This window comes from Ascaphus truei, chromosome 1, assembly GCF_040206685.1.
Source record: "Ascaphus truei isolate aAscTru1 chromosome 1, aAscTru1.hap1, whole genome shotgun sequence".
Taxonomy (NCBI): Eukaryota; Metazoa; Chordata; class Amphibia; order Anura; family Ascaphidae; genus Ascaphus; species Ascaphus truei.
In genome coordinates this window covers 327,587,216-327,603,168 of record NC_134483.1, presented here as the reverse complement: position 1 = coordinate 327,603,168, position 15,953 = coordinate 327,587,216, and the positions used below count along the sequence as shown (strand labels likewise).

The 15,953-nt window shown below is 42.0% G+C and overlaps 2 protein-coding genes across 7 annotated transcripts in view; one reads left to right on the top strand and one right to left on the bottom strand.

The window, feature by feature from the left end:
- Window positions 1-3,155, top strand: part of CCDC158 (coiled-coil domain containing 158) — a 132,629-nt gene extending 129,474 nt beyond the window's left edge. For 3 of the 6 annotated variants that reach the window (XM_075606717.1, XM_075606720.1, XM_075606716.1), the window contains 3 exons: window positions 102-203; window positions 1,685-1,786; window positions 2,538-3,154. In XM_075606717.1, the coding sequence (XP_075462832.1) occupies window positions 102-203; window positions 1,685-1,786; window positions 2,538-2,614 (281 nt within the window). In that variant the 3' untranslated portion in view covers window positions 2,615-3,154. Of the gene's footprint in view, window positions 1-101; window positions 204-1,684; window positions 1,787-2,537 lie in introns of all 6 variants that reach the window. The other 3 variants (XM_075606726.1, XM_075606718.1, XM_075606719.1) reach the window with 2 other exon arrangements.
- A 1,900-nt stretch (window positions 3,156-5,055) lies between these two features.
- On the bottom strand, window positions 5,056-12,986 carry STBD1 (starch binding domain 1). Its single transcript, XM_075606715.1, has 3 exons — window positions 12,571-12,986; window positions 9,293-10,160; window positions 5,056-8,811 (listed from the first exon to the last, which is right to left on the bottom strand). Exons 1-3 carry the CDS (start codon window positions 12,944-12,946, stop codon window positions 8,784-8,786), a joined length of 1,272 nt encoding a protein of 423 aa, XP_075462830.1. The 5' UTR covers window positions 12,947-12,986; the 3' UTR covers window positions 5,056-8,783.
- Between the last annotated feature and the right edge of the window lie 2,967 nt (window positions 12,987-15,953).

The window sequence follows — 15,953 nt, the reverse complement described above, 5'->3', positions numbered from 1 at the left end:
AACCAGTCATTCTACTATAATTGGAACATATCAACTTTTTTTCTTGCTGAACAGCTGTAATGTTTGATTTACTTTGTTACTGTTCTTAATTCTCTCTTTAGGTGGTCAGTCCATTGACATCACTGATAACTCTTTCCAGAAACTGCAAAGCAGACTAGAAACCTTACAATCCATGGCTGAGGATTTTCAAATTAATAATACAGGTAATATTTTCTATCAAAAACACGTGTAAACTGGAAGGACCTGCTTATCCAACATTGAAGGTGCATATGATCAGTTCATCTCATCTTTGTCCAATCTAGAGATGATGTAATGACACTTCTCATGCTGTATGCCGTAACTTCCATCAAATTTGAATGAATAATGCAGTGGTGCAGCAAATATTAAACGTAGGATTTGTCAATTGATTTGCGTGTAACAATTTGAAAGAATGTAATGACTAATTTGATGAGGCTACGGAAGGTACGTCTGGATGGTGGTTTCACGTGTGGAAGTGGTTGTTCTGAGGCCAGAAGAGATAACCTGGTATGCTAAAATGAATCTGAACTTTGCTGAATTACTTCTGTGCTCCAATGTAAAAACCGATGGTTTATGTTGTGCGGTGAGTGAGTCAACTTATTTTTCACAAAGAAAGCAATGATGCTAGGGAGTGGAGTAAGAGGTGGAGTTTGAATGTTGTCTGTGCCGCACATATGTAAATATGTTAAACCTCAATTATGCAACACCTGTGCGCCATAACTGCGTCAATATTGTCAAGTTTTTCTTGGCATAAGAAACAAATGCAAGTGGACGCAAACGATTATTAATGCATTTGTATGTGTGAACATGACGCACACCATACAAAGAATAAGAAAACGCACTCCATATAAGAATATGAATGACAAACATACGTGGCTTATGCAATGCGCTCTTTCCATTTCTTTTTATGGCCCCATGTCTTCTTACAATCCGTCATGTTGTAATGTGCAGGTATAGACGCATTGCATACCCAGGGCACAGTGGTGTACAAAAGGTTAACATTGTGAGGTCTATTCGAGGTTGAGTGGCGAGTTTAGATTAGAAAGGATTTAGCCTTTCCTCTGTTCACATGACTTTTGACACCAATCAACCATGAATCTCTTGCTAATCCATTATAATTCACTTACCCAGCATGAATCATTTATCCGTTTCAATCGGTAGGACCACTCTGAAACTCCTTGGCAAATCTGTGTTTGTGTATGAGGTGATAAACATGCGGGAGGCAGCAGACCACACTGGTCGCCATTTTTTGCATCCTATTTTTTTTCTTTCTTTTTTTGTCCTTTCCAACGCTGTTTTTATTTTTTTTAATCTGATTCTTCGTTGGGGAGATAAGCGTTTGAAATATTGTGTGTGGGAGGTTAAAATGAAGCTCTCCCCAGTGAAGTCTGTTGCTATGGTAACCTCCGCCGTTAGCGATTTAAGAGGCTGATTCTATATCTGCCGAAGCAGCCGATTGAGCGGTTTTTAGCCTAAATTCCCCATTGAAGGGGAATTTCAGCCCAAAACAGATTGATCGTCCGCACCCGATTCATGTTTTTTTTTTTTAACACTACAAAAAATAAACCTGCTCAGGAGCAAGATACTATAGGCTTGTGGGATTATTAATGCTTTAAGTGAGAAATCTTCTGCTTTAATGTGCATTTGTGTGATTTTTCTTTTTTAGGTAGACAGTCCCCTGAAGTCACCGGTAACACTGGTCAAAAACTGCAGAGCAGATTAGAAACCTTGCAAACCATGGCTGACGACTTGCAAATGAAAAATAAAGGTAACCTACACAATCCATTTGGTGTTCCACATTTACCGCTGTGCAAGGCAGGAGAACCATATTTCCGAAGCCGTCTTCTGCCATTCGACACCTTCTGGCGCTGGAATACCTTACCGTCTATTCAAATCAGGCGCATGTAAGGTGTCCTGTAACTGCTTAGCAAATACGGGTCGTATGTTTCATTGCATAGTATATGTCCATTAATAAATCCCCTTTTTAACAATATCTTGGCAAATAAGGCATAGTTTATGGGTACTTGTACATTTTCATTTCAATAGGATTTTTCTAATGTTGAATTTCGTCAAGGCCTCAAAATGTAATTATTCTTTGCTTGTATTCAGTTGCAAAAAAAACCAAGTGGCGTTATTAAAGGGGCAAAAATTAAAACACGTTGTCCGTGTAAAAAAAAAAAAAAAACTTTACCGGGTTCATGTACCTCTGTCTAATCTTATTTATCAATGCTGGCTATAACATACAGGCTTACCACAAGAAAGAAAAAGATTGGGAAAACCTAAAGAAATATATAAAATTCTTATACATCTGTTTTTTTTTTAAGGTATCAAATTTGCCCTCATTTCACCAATAAGACCAAGCATGTCCTTAATCAAGGCAGATAAGAGGCATTGTATTAAAAGGACTTAAACACCAATTTTATTTAGCATGTTGAATCACAGGACCTTGGAAAGTGATTGCTGGTTGTTAGAAAGACTTCGGTGGTGGATATGATACTCCTCTCTCCTTCTGGTTTCAGAAATGTCATCAATGATCAGAAATCAGGAAAAAAGAATATTGAAGGTTAAAAACCAGGAGAAAAGATTGATGAAATGAGAAAACAACCACTACCGTTAATCTTACAAAGATCATGGACAACTAACAGTGGTGCTTGGGGAAGATCACGTACCATGAACCTGTATCAGCAGATATTGCAACCTACTGACCCAACTGCAAACGTCTTATTAAAAACAACAAAACTATAGCCTTAAAGATGTACTGATGCTGCTTGATTTTGAGAAGCTGGAAACAACATGTAGAAAGTGTGATGAGCAAGCCCAAAACCTAAAACCACTTTGAGTTGTATTGTATTTGAATTTTTTGGTGCATCTTTCTGTCCTAAAGTTCTGCATTTGCTTCCATTTCTCCTTGAGCTATTGTAATGGCAGAAACAGACTGTTTACACACTACCTGCATAATTGGAAAATGTAATACTGTAAAACATACAAATCAATGTACAGGTGCGCCGACGAGTATTCTAAAACTTGCCTTTGGAAATCTGGGGCTATCACCAACAAGATCCAGGTACATGCTGGGTACATGCAGCGACATTTCAGTGACATTTCTGCAGAGACTAATGGCCCATCGGATAACCAGGGGTCCCTGGCAGTCCCATTCGGTTTGAATGGAACTGCCAGGGACTCCCGCTGTTAATCCGATGGGCCATTAGTCTCAGCAGAAATGTTGCAGCCTGTACCCAGAATGTACCTGGATCTTGTTGGTGATAGCCCCAGATTTGTAGTAGAATACTTGTCGGCACTACAGTAATATGCTTGAATTACTGCAACATTATTCACAGCTTTTCCAGGGGGTGGTCTTGTGCGTAACATTTATGGTAGAAACACTGAACAGTGTAAAAATAACTTGTTTTATACTTGCTTATTTATAATTTTTTACATAAAATTATTTAAGTTGTGTAATAAGAATCGTATGTGTTTATTTGCAAGCCATATTTGGTGTAAGCAATTATATAGCATACAAATGAAAAGAAAGTCCAGTAAACTTTAGTTAAATGATCACTTAGGTTTATTTTAATGTGTATACTACAAAAAATTGCAATGAAAAATGAAAGTGTAATAACTTACACCATAAGAACGGTCACACTGTATATAGTGGTAGGCAAGGCAATATAGGTTGACACTACAATGAGATGTTCCTAAGCCCATATACTGTAAGCCAGATACAAAATACCATCATTTATATTCAGACAGAGTATAGCAGTTTGCTGCTTTGAAGTAGTAATACACATTATCTATCTTCCCTCTGAGGCAAGATTAGGTTAGATAACATAAATTGTGTTATTAACTGGCAATAGAGCCAGAGAACTATTGCATGGAAACTTGATTACAATGGTAGTTCCCATGTGATAGTGTCCCAATCACCGTTTAATAAATAAGCCCCATAATATTCATAAGAACGTATGTTATTTGTAACTACAGCCCCTCAGGTCCTTGGCACTGGGAGAGCTAGCACAAGTACTGTACTACAAATGGCAAGAGTGCAGTTGCACAAGGTGGTACTGCAGTGAGGTTCTGTAATAAGATGTTCCTAACACTTCAGCAAAATGTACATCTATACCAGTGATCCTCAACCAGGCTGATGTGAAGTCCTAATGTATAATGATCATAGTTAGTGTCAAATGACCTTGAATCAAAATTAGGTTTTGAAAGCACTGTGCATTATTTAATCTAACTATGTGGGTTCTCTAAAAAGTATCACTATCTGAATCCAAAGAGTATACATTGCTCTAGGAGCAATACAGCATTGCAGATTATGAAAAAAACAGGCAAATGGAGGGTTTAACTTAATTTTTTTAAATCAGCAAAGAATGAGGTTGATTTTTAGGTATGTATATAAAACAAAAGATCTGATATAAAGGGGTATGGTGTCAAATAAGCCAGTGTCAGATGTACTACAAGAAATATTGAGAACCAGGGAAGTAGATGAAGTATTGAGATATAAGAAGATCAGCTTCTTATTAAAATCGTCTCATGGTGTATCTGCCTTGGACACCGTACCAGCAAAGCTACTCCAGGGCACCTGCATAATAATCCAGTAGACACAGATTTTGTTGGGATATGTACAGAACTAAAGATTTTATGAATTGCAGTGTCATGTGTTCTAAGTTGTGATCAATACTTTTGTTTTTCCCAGTGGTGTCCGTTTTCAGATAATCTCATTACTTGTCATTTAATTTTTTGCAAAATAATTACGGCTGTTCGCAAGAGTTAAAGTAGGTGATGGTGGATTTGATAGGCAGGAATTGTACTTGATTCTGGGGGGAGCGGGAGAAAAAAAACGCTTAAATACAAACACTCACTTTCAGGGTGCTTGATTGAATTCTTTTGCAGTAGACAATTACATTAATTACTTTCCCATCTATTTAGGACTGAACTGTTACAAAACAGGAAAGTGAAGTAAAAAGAAATAACACTAATGATTACACATGAAGCATAGTACAGTAGAAGTTGTTTAAGGAAGTACACAGGAAGCTGTAGTGTAAAAAAAAATGTACTATTTTAATTCATATACAGAGCAGGTACAAACAGAATAAGCTTTTATACATTACTGATTTCTGAGTGCTTCTGTCAAAAACTACTTCTATTATACTTTTGGATCAAGCATTGAAACAAAGATCAGAGTGAGCACCAGTGAGAGAATACTTTGAGTAACAAAGTGCCATTTGCTATATTTTTTCTACATAATCATGTAACAGTCGATCTTTAATCCTTTACTTCCAAGAGGGTATGCAGGACATTGCAGGCCCACCAGGCAGCTGTTAGGTTATCGAGGTGTGATAGACCTGCTCAGAACTTCTCTATTGCTGGATAACAGCACAGCACCTGTGTGTCTGCTGCCCCTAATTTACTTTTGATTGATTAGTTTGGCTTGATCACACTTGACCATATTTCCCAAAGATTCATGATTAGCATAAACAAAAAAGTTGAACCTGTCAGATGTCCATTTGCCCAGTAAAGTTTGCCTATGGTTTGGGGGGGGGGAGGGGAGTGCAGTGTTCAAGAGCACACCTAACAAGTGCAGTTTATGGCCCATCTAATAGTAATGTGATCAGTGCAGAAAATCTTCTGCAAACCAAAAGTCACTCAGAGTGTGATGAAAATGCAGAACATTTTTAAACTGTTTCTCCTAAGCTTTTCTGTTGCAACATCAAAAGCATTTTATAATGTATATTGCAGTTTCTTTAAATTAATCATGGCTGCCATTTCTACATTATTTCTATAAATACTCAAAAAGGCCACCGGTCAATAAAATCTAACATCTTAAATGCCAGCAAATACAAGGTATTGAAAGATGTCAGGATGATCACACCTGTTTTTGCGAAGAAACACAATTTATACAATGGCTGGCAGTGTTTGGAGAATCCACTAAAATGTCTAGTGATCCTTGAGGCAATTGGAAGGAAAGTGAAAAATGTTCCATTCCCAAAACATGCAAGGAAGGCCTCATCAATTCAGATATTTAGAATCCTATTCATAGCATTAACACTCAGAGTACATTTGTATCTAATCTTGTCAAGTACACGATCTTTTATATGAAAGTGCATTTCTGTCCATTACTACATAGATGGCCAATGTTTTAATAAAGTGAAGGAAAATAAAAAACACTTTCACCAGTGGATGGGTGCAAGTCAATGTACAATAATAAGTGTGAAAGTCAAACTTATTCAATAACCTCTAATTTAATCAAATAACCATCACCAAGTGAAAAAGTGTTTTTAAAAAAGGTAAGTGCAGCCGCTCAAAAGAGCAGAGGTGTGCAAACTTTACACCTAGCCCCCATTGTCAGTGATATTAATCAGGCCCCCCTCTGCCTAATGCAAGCCAAGTCACATGACATCCCAATTTACTAAAAAATTAAACAGTACATGACAGGGTTTAGGAAAAAAAAATAATGCTGTAGCATAGATAATGGACATAAAGACTACTGGGCGCGCTCCTTCCCGCTCTCCCTCTGTGAAATACCCAACTCCTCCGCCAGCTGCTTCTCTGCTTCACTCTGGCAGCCCACCGCTGCCACGTAATCCCTACAAAACCTTGTGCCCCCAGTCTGTGCACCCCTGCAATAGCACAACAAAAGTAAAAAACTAAGGACGTGCATATCGTTTTCCATTTTATATTATACGAAAACTTTTTTTTTAAATTTATTTTAACATTGGCTCTGGGCCCCCCTGGCTCCTGTCCTAACAGTAATTTTCTTTTTTACTTCTGGGGACTCAGATTTATTTGTAAAAAAATAAATAAAAAAATTCCTGACCTGTATGTGGAATGGCCCATCAGGTTAGTTCTGCTTCCCAAGAGTGTCTCTGGATCTAAAATTTTAAAGTCACTTAATTTGATGTTTAGATCTCAAAAACAGCTGTAAAGTGATATACAGGGGTGTATATACACACAGCAATGTGCCAGAATTCAATTCACAAGGCATGCAGTGCCAGAGGGGACCCAACCTGTCAGCCAATTATGTTAATTGGGCTCACCCTTTCTGGCAGGGTACAGATGGACCCTGCTCACAAGTATGGCCATCAAATGGGGCACTGTAGAACACTTTCTGGCTGTTAAAGTAGGTGTTGGACCAGAGTTCCAGTGCACGACAGGATGAGTCCCCGGAGTCCTGGTGCAGCTGAACAGGTATTTCCACCACTGCTAATGATCACAACTTTGGTTAAACAATTACTTTTTATTTTTAAAACAATTTTGTCATCAAATAGGAATACAGAAAAAATATATATTAAAAAAATAGGGTGTGGAGGTCCAGAAAAAAGAAGCGATTGGGAAGGTACATATTTTACACACATCGTATATACAGCCACAGTAATTCTAACATCTGCATATCCCCTTTTTCAGTTAGTTCTCATCGCATTCAACCACGGGTCCCAGGCACGATGACTTTAGTGTGTAAATTGCACAGATTCCACACATCCCATGTTCAACATTGTTGCTTGCTGCCTTCTCCTTTAAATCCCAAACAAACAGTTTCTACTGCAAGCTTTATATGGAAATGAACAGTGAAACAGACAGATCCTTTGCGATGACAGAAAGCCCTCGGAAATTTGTGAAAATCAATGCAAGTATAAGTGGCAAACAAGCAAGGTAAATTATGTCAAGGGGAAAATCGCTCCTATAACCAAAGTGAATTATAGGCCTTTATTATCCAAAATTAAAACCTATATATAATTTAAAAAAAAAATGTTTTAAAAAAAGTTAGTTGGCTGCACAGGTAATTCCACCAATGCCAATACGAATAATAGAACTACAATCTTCTGCTTAAACAATCTGTAGTATGGTTTTAAAACATTACTTTGTTTACATTGCACCAATTCCCCACATCACATGGTCTAATTAAATGTGCATTACAGTTGCCTGTTCCATTATATCCCAAACTGGAGTTTCTGCTGCCAGCTTGTTATGGAAATTTTACAGTGAAACTCAGATTCTTTGCGAGGTCAGAAAGACGCCTTAGAAATTTGTGAATATCAATGCAAGTATAGATGGCAAACAAACAACTTAAATTACTTCTAGGGGCAATTACCCCAATAACCATAGTGAACCAATTATAGAAAATAAGCCTTTATTATCCAAATCTGATAGCTATAAGTATTTAAAATATAAAAGTTAGTTTGTAAACATGGTCAGGTAAGGTTTGGGAGAGGTTAATTTTCCTCTGGCTACTCCTTTTGTCTGAAGTCACTGCATGTTTAGCAAGTGCCCTTCTCTCCTTTTTACAGTATGTTCACATACACCGCTATATAGAGGGATTAAAAGTGGCCAAAAGGCAGGGCTCTATCCTGTGCCCCCAAAGATGAGTGAAGAGCCAGATAGAGAAGCCAAATGTTGGTGCCAGTCATATGGCTCATGGCAAAGAGTTGAGGGGTGTGCAACTGCAGACTGCAGTGGTGGCGGTCACTGCCTGGTTTGTCATGCAGCAGGAAAGGAGTCACTTATGGTTTAGGTTGCAAGCCATGGTACAATTTGTGGTTGTATTTTAATGGGAGGAGGGGACTACATTTGCCCTAGAACTGAGTCCCACCCTTTACTTACTAGTGATGCTACTTCCTGTTTTGCAATGGGTTTTAAAGTGGCAGCTCTGTTTATCATGCGACGTGGGGGGAATTAAACAGCGATTTTGATTCTTCCAGAGGAGACTGAAACGACAACACTTCACTCGTAATCAGGAACTAGGGGGTCGGCAGAGCTAAAAGTAGAATGGTTCAGCTCCGAGGAGCCCTAGTTACCATCCTGTTAAAAAAAAAAAAAACAAAAAAAAAAAAAAAAACACATTTGCAAATGGTGTTGAGCAAGAGCCAAAAAAAAACCCAAATGCTCCATTTAAAGACAGATTTCAGCCCACCAACATTATGGGGTGGATTGAAAGCACGTATCTGGTTACACACTATTTTTATTAGAGCCAACACTGATTTGGGCTAAAATGTAACTTCCAAAATATGGGCCAAAAGTTAGATTGTTTGATAGATCAACAAGGTTTCAGTTTCCTGGACTGGCAAGGTAAATGATTACATGTTACTACACTGTGGCTGACTCTCCCCCAACACAAGTTAAACTAAGAGGGGGGAAGGAGAAAGAAAAAAAAAGGAAAAAAAAAAGTGGTAAGTTTTCCAAGACCACATACTGTATGAAGTGGGCTATATGCTAAAGAGAATAAGCAGTAGCAGCAAAAGTTGGAATAGAGTAGGGTGGGGGGGTTCTTTTAAGCACTCACAGATAGCCCCACAACTGGTGAGCTTCTACATCATCATGTCCAATCTTTACGTTTCTGTTGCTGCATTCTTCCCAGCGTTTTATCTTTCCATTCTCCACCATCACAAATTTCCATTCTACATTGCTGTCTGCAGGCAGCAGGACCGAATGCGACCAGAAGCCATCTTTATCAGACGTCAAGGGGATGTAGACCTCCCACTTGCCAAGCTTCTCATGATCCCCAGTGATTGCGATCAGCTGGGATTCCGAGTAAGTGCTATAGTGCACTCTGAAGTGAACACTCACATTCTGAGGCATTGGCTGCACAGCTGCAACCCTCTTCATCTTTGCATTATTAGCCTCTGGTATCATTACATCTGTCAAAGGAGGATTAACAAGCCCAATCTCATCGCTGTAGCCTTTCACATCAGAGAGGTCTTCATTATGGTTAGTGTATTTGTCTTCACGAAAGTAGTGATGTTCCAGACAAGGACATACATCTGATGGATGGGTTGGTGTCAACTCTTCAGATGTTTTCTGAGTCAATGATCTGTTTGTTTCACCCTCTACCAGGACATCACATGAAACCTCATTTGGCAAAGCAGCTACAGCTTCACCCTCTACACTAGTGTCCTGTTTTTTAGACAGCACAGATTGTATGGTTTCAAATATCACATCAGTTCTCAAAAGATCACAAAATTCTTCTGGGCCATTGTCCGCTAATATACAGGGACCATTTTCCCGTAACCCTATTTTGTTAGGAGACCCTTTATGACTTTGGTTGACTGACGCACTACTTTCTTTGTAAGCAACATTGTCATGTCCAAGTTCCTGGGGGTACTCGCCATCAGCCTTTTCCTTCAATCTCTGAAGATTCTCTGGGACAAGTCCTAGTTAGGAAATAATGCAAGGAGAATAGGTTCAGAATTTTTTTAGGACAGACAGGACATTTTAAGCAGTTTCACAAGTCCATGGAAAGGTATATTGCAGGATTATGCAGGAGAATTTTAGTTGCCAATGTAACATTAAACATGAACCGTTAGTGGGCTCCACATTTAGGGTTCAATTTAGCAACACAACACTGGGGAAGACTGGTGCAAATATTGTACACAGCGCAATTAAATACCCAACTTTAGAGAAGCTTGGATCAGAGGAAATCTAAAGCAGACTACTGTCAGTGTTGTACTCTGAAGCCCAACAGTGAGGGTGCAGCATGACAGCAGCCATGGAGAATTAGAGGAACTCCACACTAGGTCATGTAATTGAACAGTATTGCAAGAGGCAAGGTAGACTAAAATAGGACACTGCTCTTCAAAACAAGGACCTTTCATAGTTGTGTTGTGGGATAAAGGTCACCACCGATTTAAAGCCCCAGTCCCCCCTCAAATATGGATTTTTAGTTTCAGAATCTGAGTGGGTGGTTTTCCAGAATGACACCCCTGCCCCTAGTTACAAAGAAATATATATTTTTTATACACAGATGAAATGTGGGGGGATAAATTAAGAGGGCTGCCAGGGTTATGCAATACGGAATTGCAGATTTTCCATTGGCCCATGGAAGTGAGGCATATAATATATTATATATCTCCCCAATAAAGAATATCACTTGTGAGCACATTCACATGTGTTAGACAGGGCTGCAGACCTGTCTTTCAACCATTATCACCTAGCATAGTGCTTCCAATGCAGCAAGGGAGGTCACATGACCCGCAGCGTTATTTGACGCCAGGTTACAGAGAAGGGGGGGCGCAGCTCCAAAACTTTGCACACCCCTGCTATAAGAGGCTACGCCTTTAAAGAAGCAGCCCCCCCCCCCCCGATTTATATTAATCTATATTTACAAGGACCAGAAGCTGGAGTTGTGGATATTTGGAGCAAACCGCATACATTTCTGCTGCAAGAAGCCGCGGCACCATGCGGGCCAATAGGAAGCCGTGGCAGCTTCCCATTGGCTCGCGTGATGCAGAGTCTTTCAACCGCTGCTCTCCCGATACTGCCAGACTCCCAACCACCAATTTGTTGATCAACCGAGTTGCAGCCCAATCTTACATAAGAAACACCTAAACAAACCCCACAGCTATCTGCCTCTACATATCCCACACCTGCAGCTACCCAAACCAAGTCTAGGTCTCCGATAATGACCCAGGCCAGTCTTCAGATCGTCAGGGATACCAACAGATACAAAATAAGAGCAGGATTGGATCATTATCAGTTTGATCTAGCATGCTTATGGAATAAATAAAGACTTAGATCAGCGTGCCTCAATTGAAGAGTAATATTTTTACATAGTTCAACCTATATTAAAAGTTCAACATATATTAAAATTGTCAACTAAAAATAAAAAAAAAATCTTACATTTGTTTCATATTAATCCAGAGACAGGCAAACAAAGACCAAGTGAAACATTAGCCAATTATGCCTCAAAGGGGAAAAGTCAATTCCTAGGTTTTCGGTCATGGCAATAGCTGTAATGGTAGATGTTGCATAGCCAAGACACTAACCCCATGTCTGGAAATCACGGACAGATGACACCACACTGCCAGGATACCCGGTTCAACTGCAGGTTGGGAGCCATAGACTGCACCATGAAAGTAAAGCCAGACCCGGCTACCAACCCCAACAGAGAACCGCCATGTAGGCAACAAGTGAACCGCAAAGCAGAGGCAGTCCCTCACTATCCAACACAGGGTCTAACCCATCTCATTTACACAGCTGCACAACCAGATAAATAATGCATTGCTGCCAATAGCGGGCTATTAAAGCCAGTAGAGAAACAAATACAGGAGCCAGTAGTGGTCAAAGCAATTCCTATATTAGAACAAATATATAAGAAATAAAAGAGGAGAAGGCTCCAGTTGTGGTCATACTGGCAGCTTGCAGTGAAGGTTTGTGTGTTCAGGCCAACATTGAAGTTTGATTTTTTTTAAGGCACACGTGTACCAAGGAAAGCAAATAGGGCACACTTAGGAGTAAGGGATTCAGTTTAACCCATTCATGGCTAGAAGTGCCCTTATACTCAAACACCACTGAAAGTTTAAATAGACCAATTGCCCCAGGTTAATATTTAACCTATTCCGTGCTAGATTAGACCTGCAACGCAAATAATTAAAAGGTTAAATAACCCAGATCCCCATTAAACAGTGAGACTCACAGGGGTCATTCAATATACCACAATCGTGCCAATCAGGGGACCATTTTACAGAATCTGCCACCGATTTATATGGGACCTTCCTTACAATAGTGCCCCGATCAGCAGCATCACAGTTTAAAGCTTAATCCCCATACAACTATGATCTTTACCTGCAACTTTCGCCTTGCTCTGCACGCCTTCCTCTTCCAGGACATCTGGCTTCTCCTGCAGCCTCTCTCCTTCCCCAGTTAGGGATGTGCTCAGCTCCAGCTCGCCCTCTGCATCCCCCTGCTGAGATGTGCTGCTTGCACCGGTCCCCTGCTCCCCCTCTGCAATCACCGCTTCAACTTCATGCTCCTTATTCTGCTGGCTCTCGGCTTCCTTCCTCTCCCCAGGTCTCCCAAACCAGATCCAGGCGAAGATAGCAGTCAGGATCCCCACTACCACGGCTACCCACGTGCTGCTGCTGCTCATGGTCGCAGATCCCTGCTTCCCTCCTGTAGGACTGAAAGGCGGCGGCTGCTGCGCGCTGGCTGCTTGCACCATGCCAGCACCACCCTACACAACGCGCAGAGGCACCGCCGCGCCCTCCCCTTTTATGTGTCTGTGCTGTGGGAGGGTGGGTCAGGTGCAGCTGAAGAGGGGTCAGACTCCTCCTTCCCTCCTATGTGCATCCCTCGATCAGCTGCTGATACAGAGATCAGCCTCATGCACCTGTCACTCACTCTCACTCACTCTCTCTCTCTCACTCACTCACTCACTCACTCTCACTTTCTCTCACTCTCTCTCACTCACTCTCTCTCACTCTCTCTTTCTTTCTCTCGTCCCCCACTATTAGGTGGAGGAATACACATATACAACATATTACATTGAACTGCTAAATTCACTAATAGGACCATGTATAGAGTATGTGGAGTTTGGGATAACACAAGTCAAGGCAAATAAAGTCACAGTGATTTTGTGATCTTAATCCGGATGTTAAGAGGTTAATCAAGGATATAACTCCATCCAAAAATAACTCTTCACACTTGCCTGCGTGTGATTAAGTGTGTAAAGCCAATGTGATACTGAAGCTGTATTTGTTCGTAAGGAAATCCTCCAGGTGTATGATTCACTGGTTCCAGATAATGCATCGGAAAGTCTCACCGCGCTCACATAGAAAGTGGGTGCTGCGAAGCTGTGCCTACCGCTGACCCACGGCTGATATCAGAAAGGCACAATGCTATATCTGACCACCATACTTTCTAGTAAAGGGGGGGGGGTATTTGACCGCAAGGTAATTTTCTATGGTTATTTTATCTGTTGTGAATCACATTATCACTTTTTTTTTAAATATGCTTGTTTGATAGGCACTTGTTTTTTTTTTTACATTGTATTTTGGATTTGGATTTACGCTCTCTCCCTCCCCAATATGTCCCCCCCCCCCTTACGCTCTCTCCTTCGCTTTCAACCTCTCTTCCCCGCTTATACTCCCTCTCTCTTCTCCCCTCACTTACCCCCTCTCTCTTCTACCCTCACTCTCCCCTCTCTCTTCTACCCTTACACTCTTCCCCCTTACACTCCACCCTCTCTCTTGCCCCCTTGCACTTTACCCATCTGTCTTACCCCCTTACACTCTCCCCCACTCTCTTGCCCCCTTACACCTCTCCCCCCACTCTCTTGCCCCCTATACTCTCCCCCTCTCGCTCTTGCCCCCTTACACTCTCTCCCTCTCTCTTTCCCCTTACAATCGCCTCCTTCTCTCTTGCCCCTTTACACGCTCCCCCCCTCTTCTCCCCTTACACTTTCCCCCCCTCTTCCCCCCCTCACACACACACACACCATTGTTCCCTTATATTCTCCCCTAGCACCCACTCCACACAAACCTCCCCCTAGCTTTCCTTGAATCTGAGACAGACACACACACCAGACGGTTGCCGCTGAGCTCCAGAGCCTCCGGGTCACTGCTGCGTGGGGTGCCGCCATGTCACAGAGCCTGGGACAGCTGGGAAAGTTGTCCCAGCTCTGCCCCTGGCGGCCGTGGAACCCCCGAGGGATGCCTGTGGAAGCCCGGTTGAAAATCACTGCTCTAGAGCAGAGGTGCGCAAACTGGGGGTGCAAGATTTTTTTCGGGGGGGTGCCGCGTTTACAGAGGCCCGCGCTCTTCCCCAAGTTTAAAAATGAAATTCTGGGGACCGCGCAAGGCCTCTGTACTCTTAGGCCTCGTTCAGGGTGTCAGCTGCAGGACTCGGAGGGAGGGCGGGAGGCAGGCAGTGCGGGAGTTTGCTGGGCGATCTGTGTTTATCCCCCAGCAGACTTTTCAGCGTTGGGGAGGGGGCGGGGAGGGGGCGGGGTTACACACGGCAGGGTAAGTATCCAAGTTGCAGTCATGAAATCATTCTGAAGAATGATTTCATTGGCTGCCTTGGTCCTTGTGACGCTGCTGCAGCTCCAAAAAACGACATTTTCGTTTATTGAAACTGTAGTCAGCTTCAACTCCTGGCTTCGGAGACAGGGCGGTTGCTACCCTGAAAACCAGTATTCAAATTGAATACTTTTTTTCTCACGGCAGCACGCACGGCAGCACGCCCTCCCTCCGAAGCCAGCACCCTGAACGAGGCCTTACCTTGACTGTGGCGACATGGTGTGAAATTACGCCGCGGGGTCACCTGACAGGAGATCACATGACCCGCAGCGTCATTTGGCACTCTTGGAAGTTAAAGGGGGGCACAACACAGGAGGAGTGCTAGCAGGGGGGCGCAGCGCCTAAGGTTTGCGCACCTCTGCTCTGGAGCATGGACAGACTATGAAGAGATCAGGTCCTTTCCCTTCCGATATCAGACAGGATATGATCAGTCTGTGATATATAGTTATATACAGCATATCAGCCCATTTCTCCCTCTAATACAGTATATCTAGCAAATGATCAGTTAACAAACCTTATAAAGTATATATTGTTTTCAGACCATTACCTTTATGTGCTTATGTAGCCCCCTTTCCCTGTGTCCAAGGGAACTACATGTGCTTGATACCTGTCTGGTGTACACGAGGCCTGATCCTCCGCCACTAGGAGCATGGGGTGATTGTGTTCTATCTGGTGAGGGATCCTAGTGCAGCTGGATAACCCCTGCACAGGAACAATACCAGCAGCAAATAAAGACACACACAGGTATAACCAACTTATACTGTATTTACTGACATACGTATACCCTACTCTGGGCCGCCAACAGAAATCATGGGGCCCAGGACAAATGAAAGGAGCAGGGAACCCACCCCCCGAACCCATAGCGCACCTACCACGAAAAAATATTTTTTAGCTCGCAACTTTTACTTAACTGTTTTCTTCTTATTGTAATACGGAAAAAAACATTACAATGCAATCTGTTTATTTTTTATATTTTCAACAAAAGACAGGCGACAGCCTGCCTGGGCGGGTGACTGACTGCCTGGGTTTGTGACTGACTGGGTGGGGGGATGACTGCCTTGACTGACTGCCTGGGTGGGTGACTGACTGGGTGAGTGGGTGGATGACTGACTGCCTGGGTGGGTGACTGACTGACTGCCTGGGTGGGTG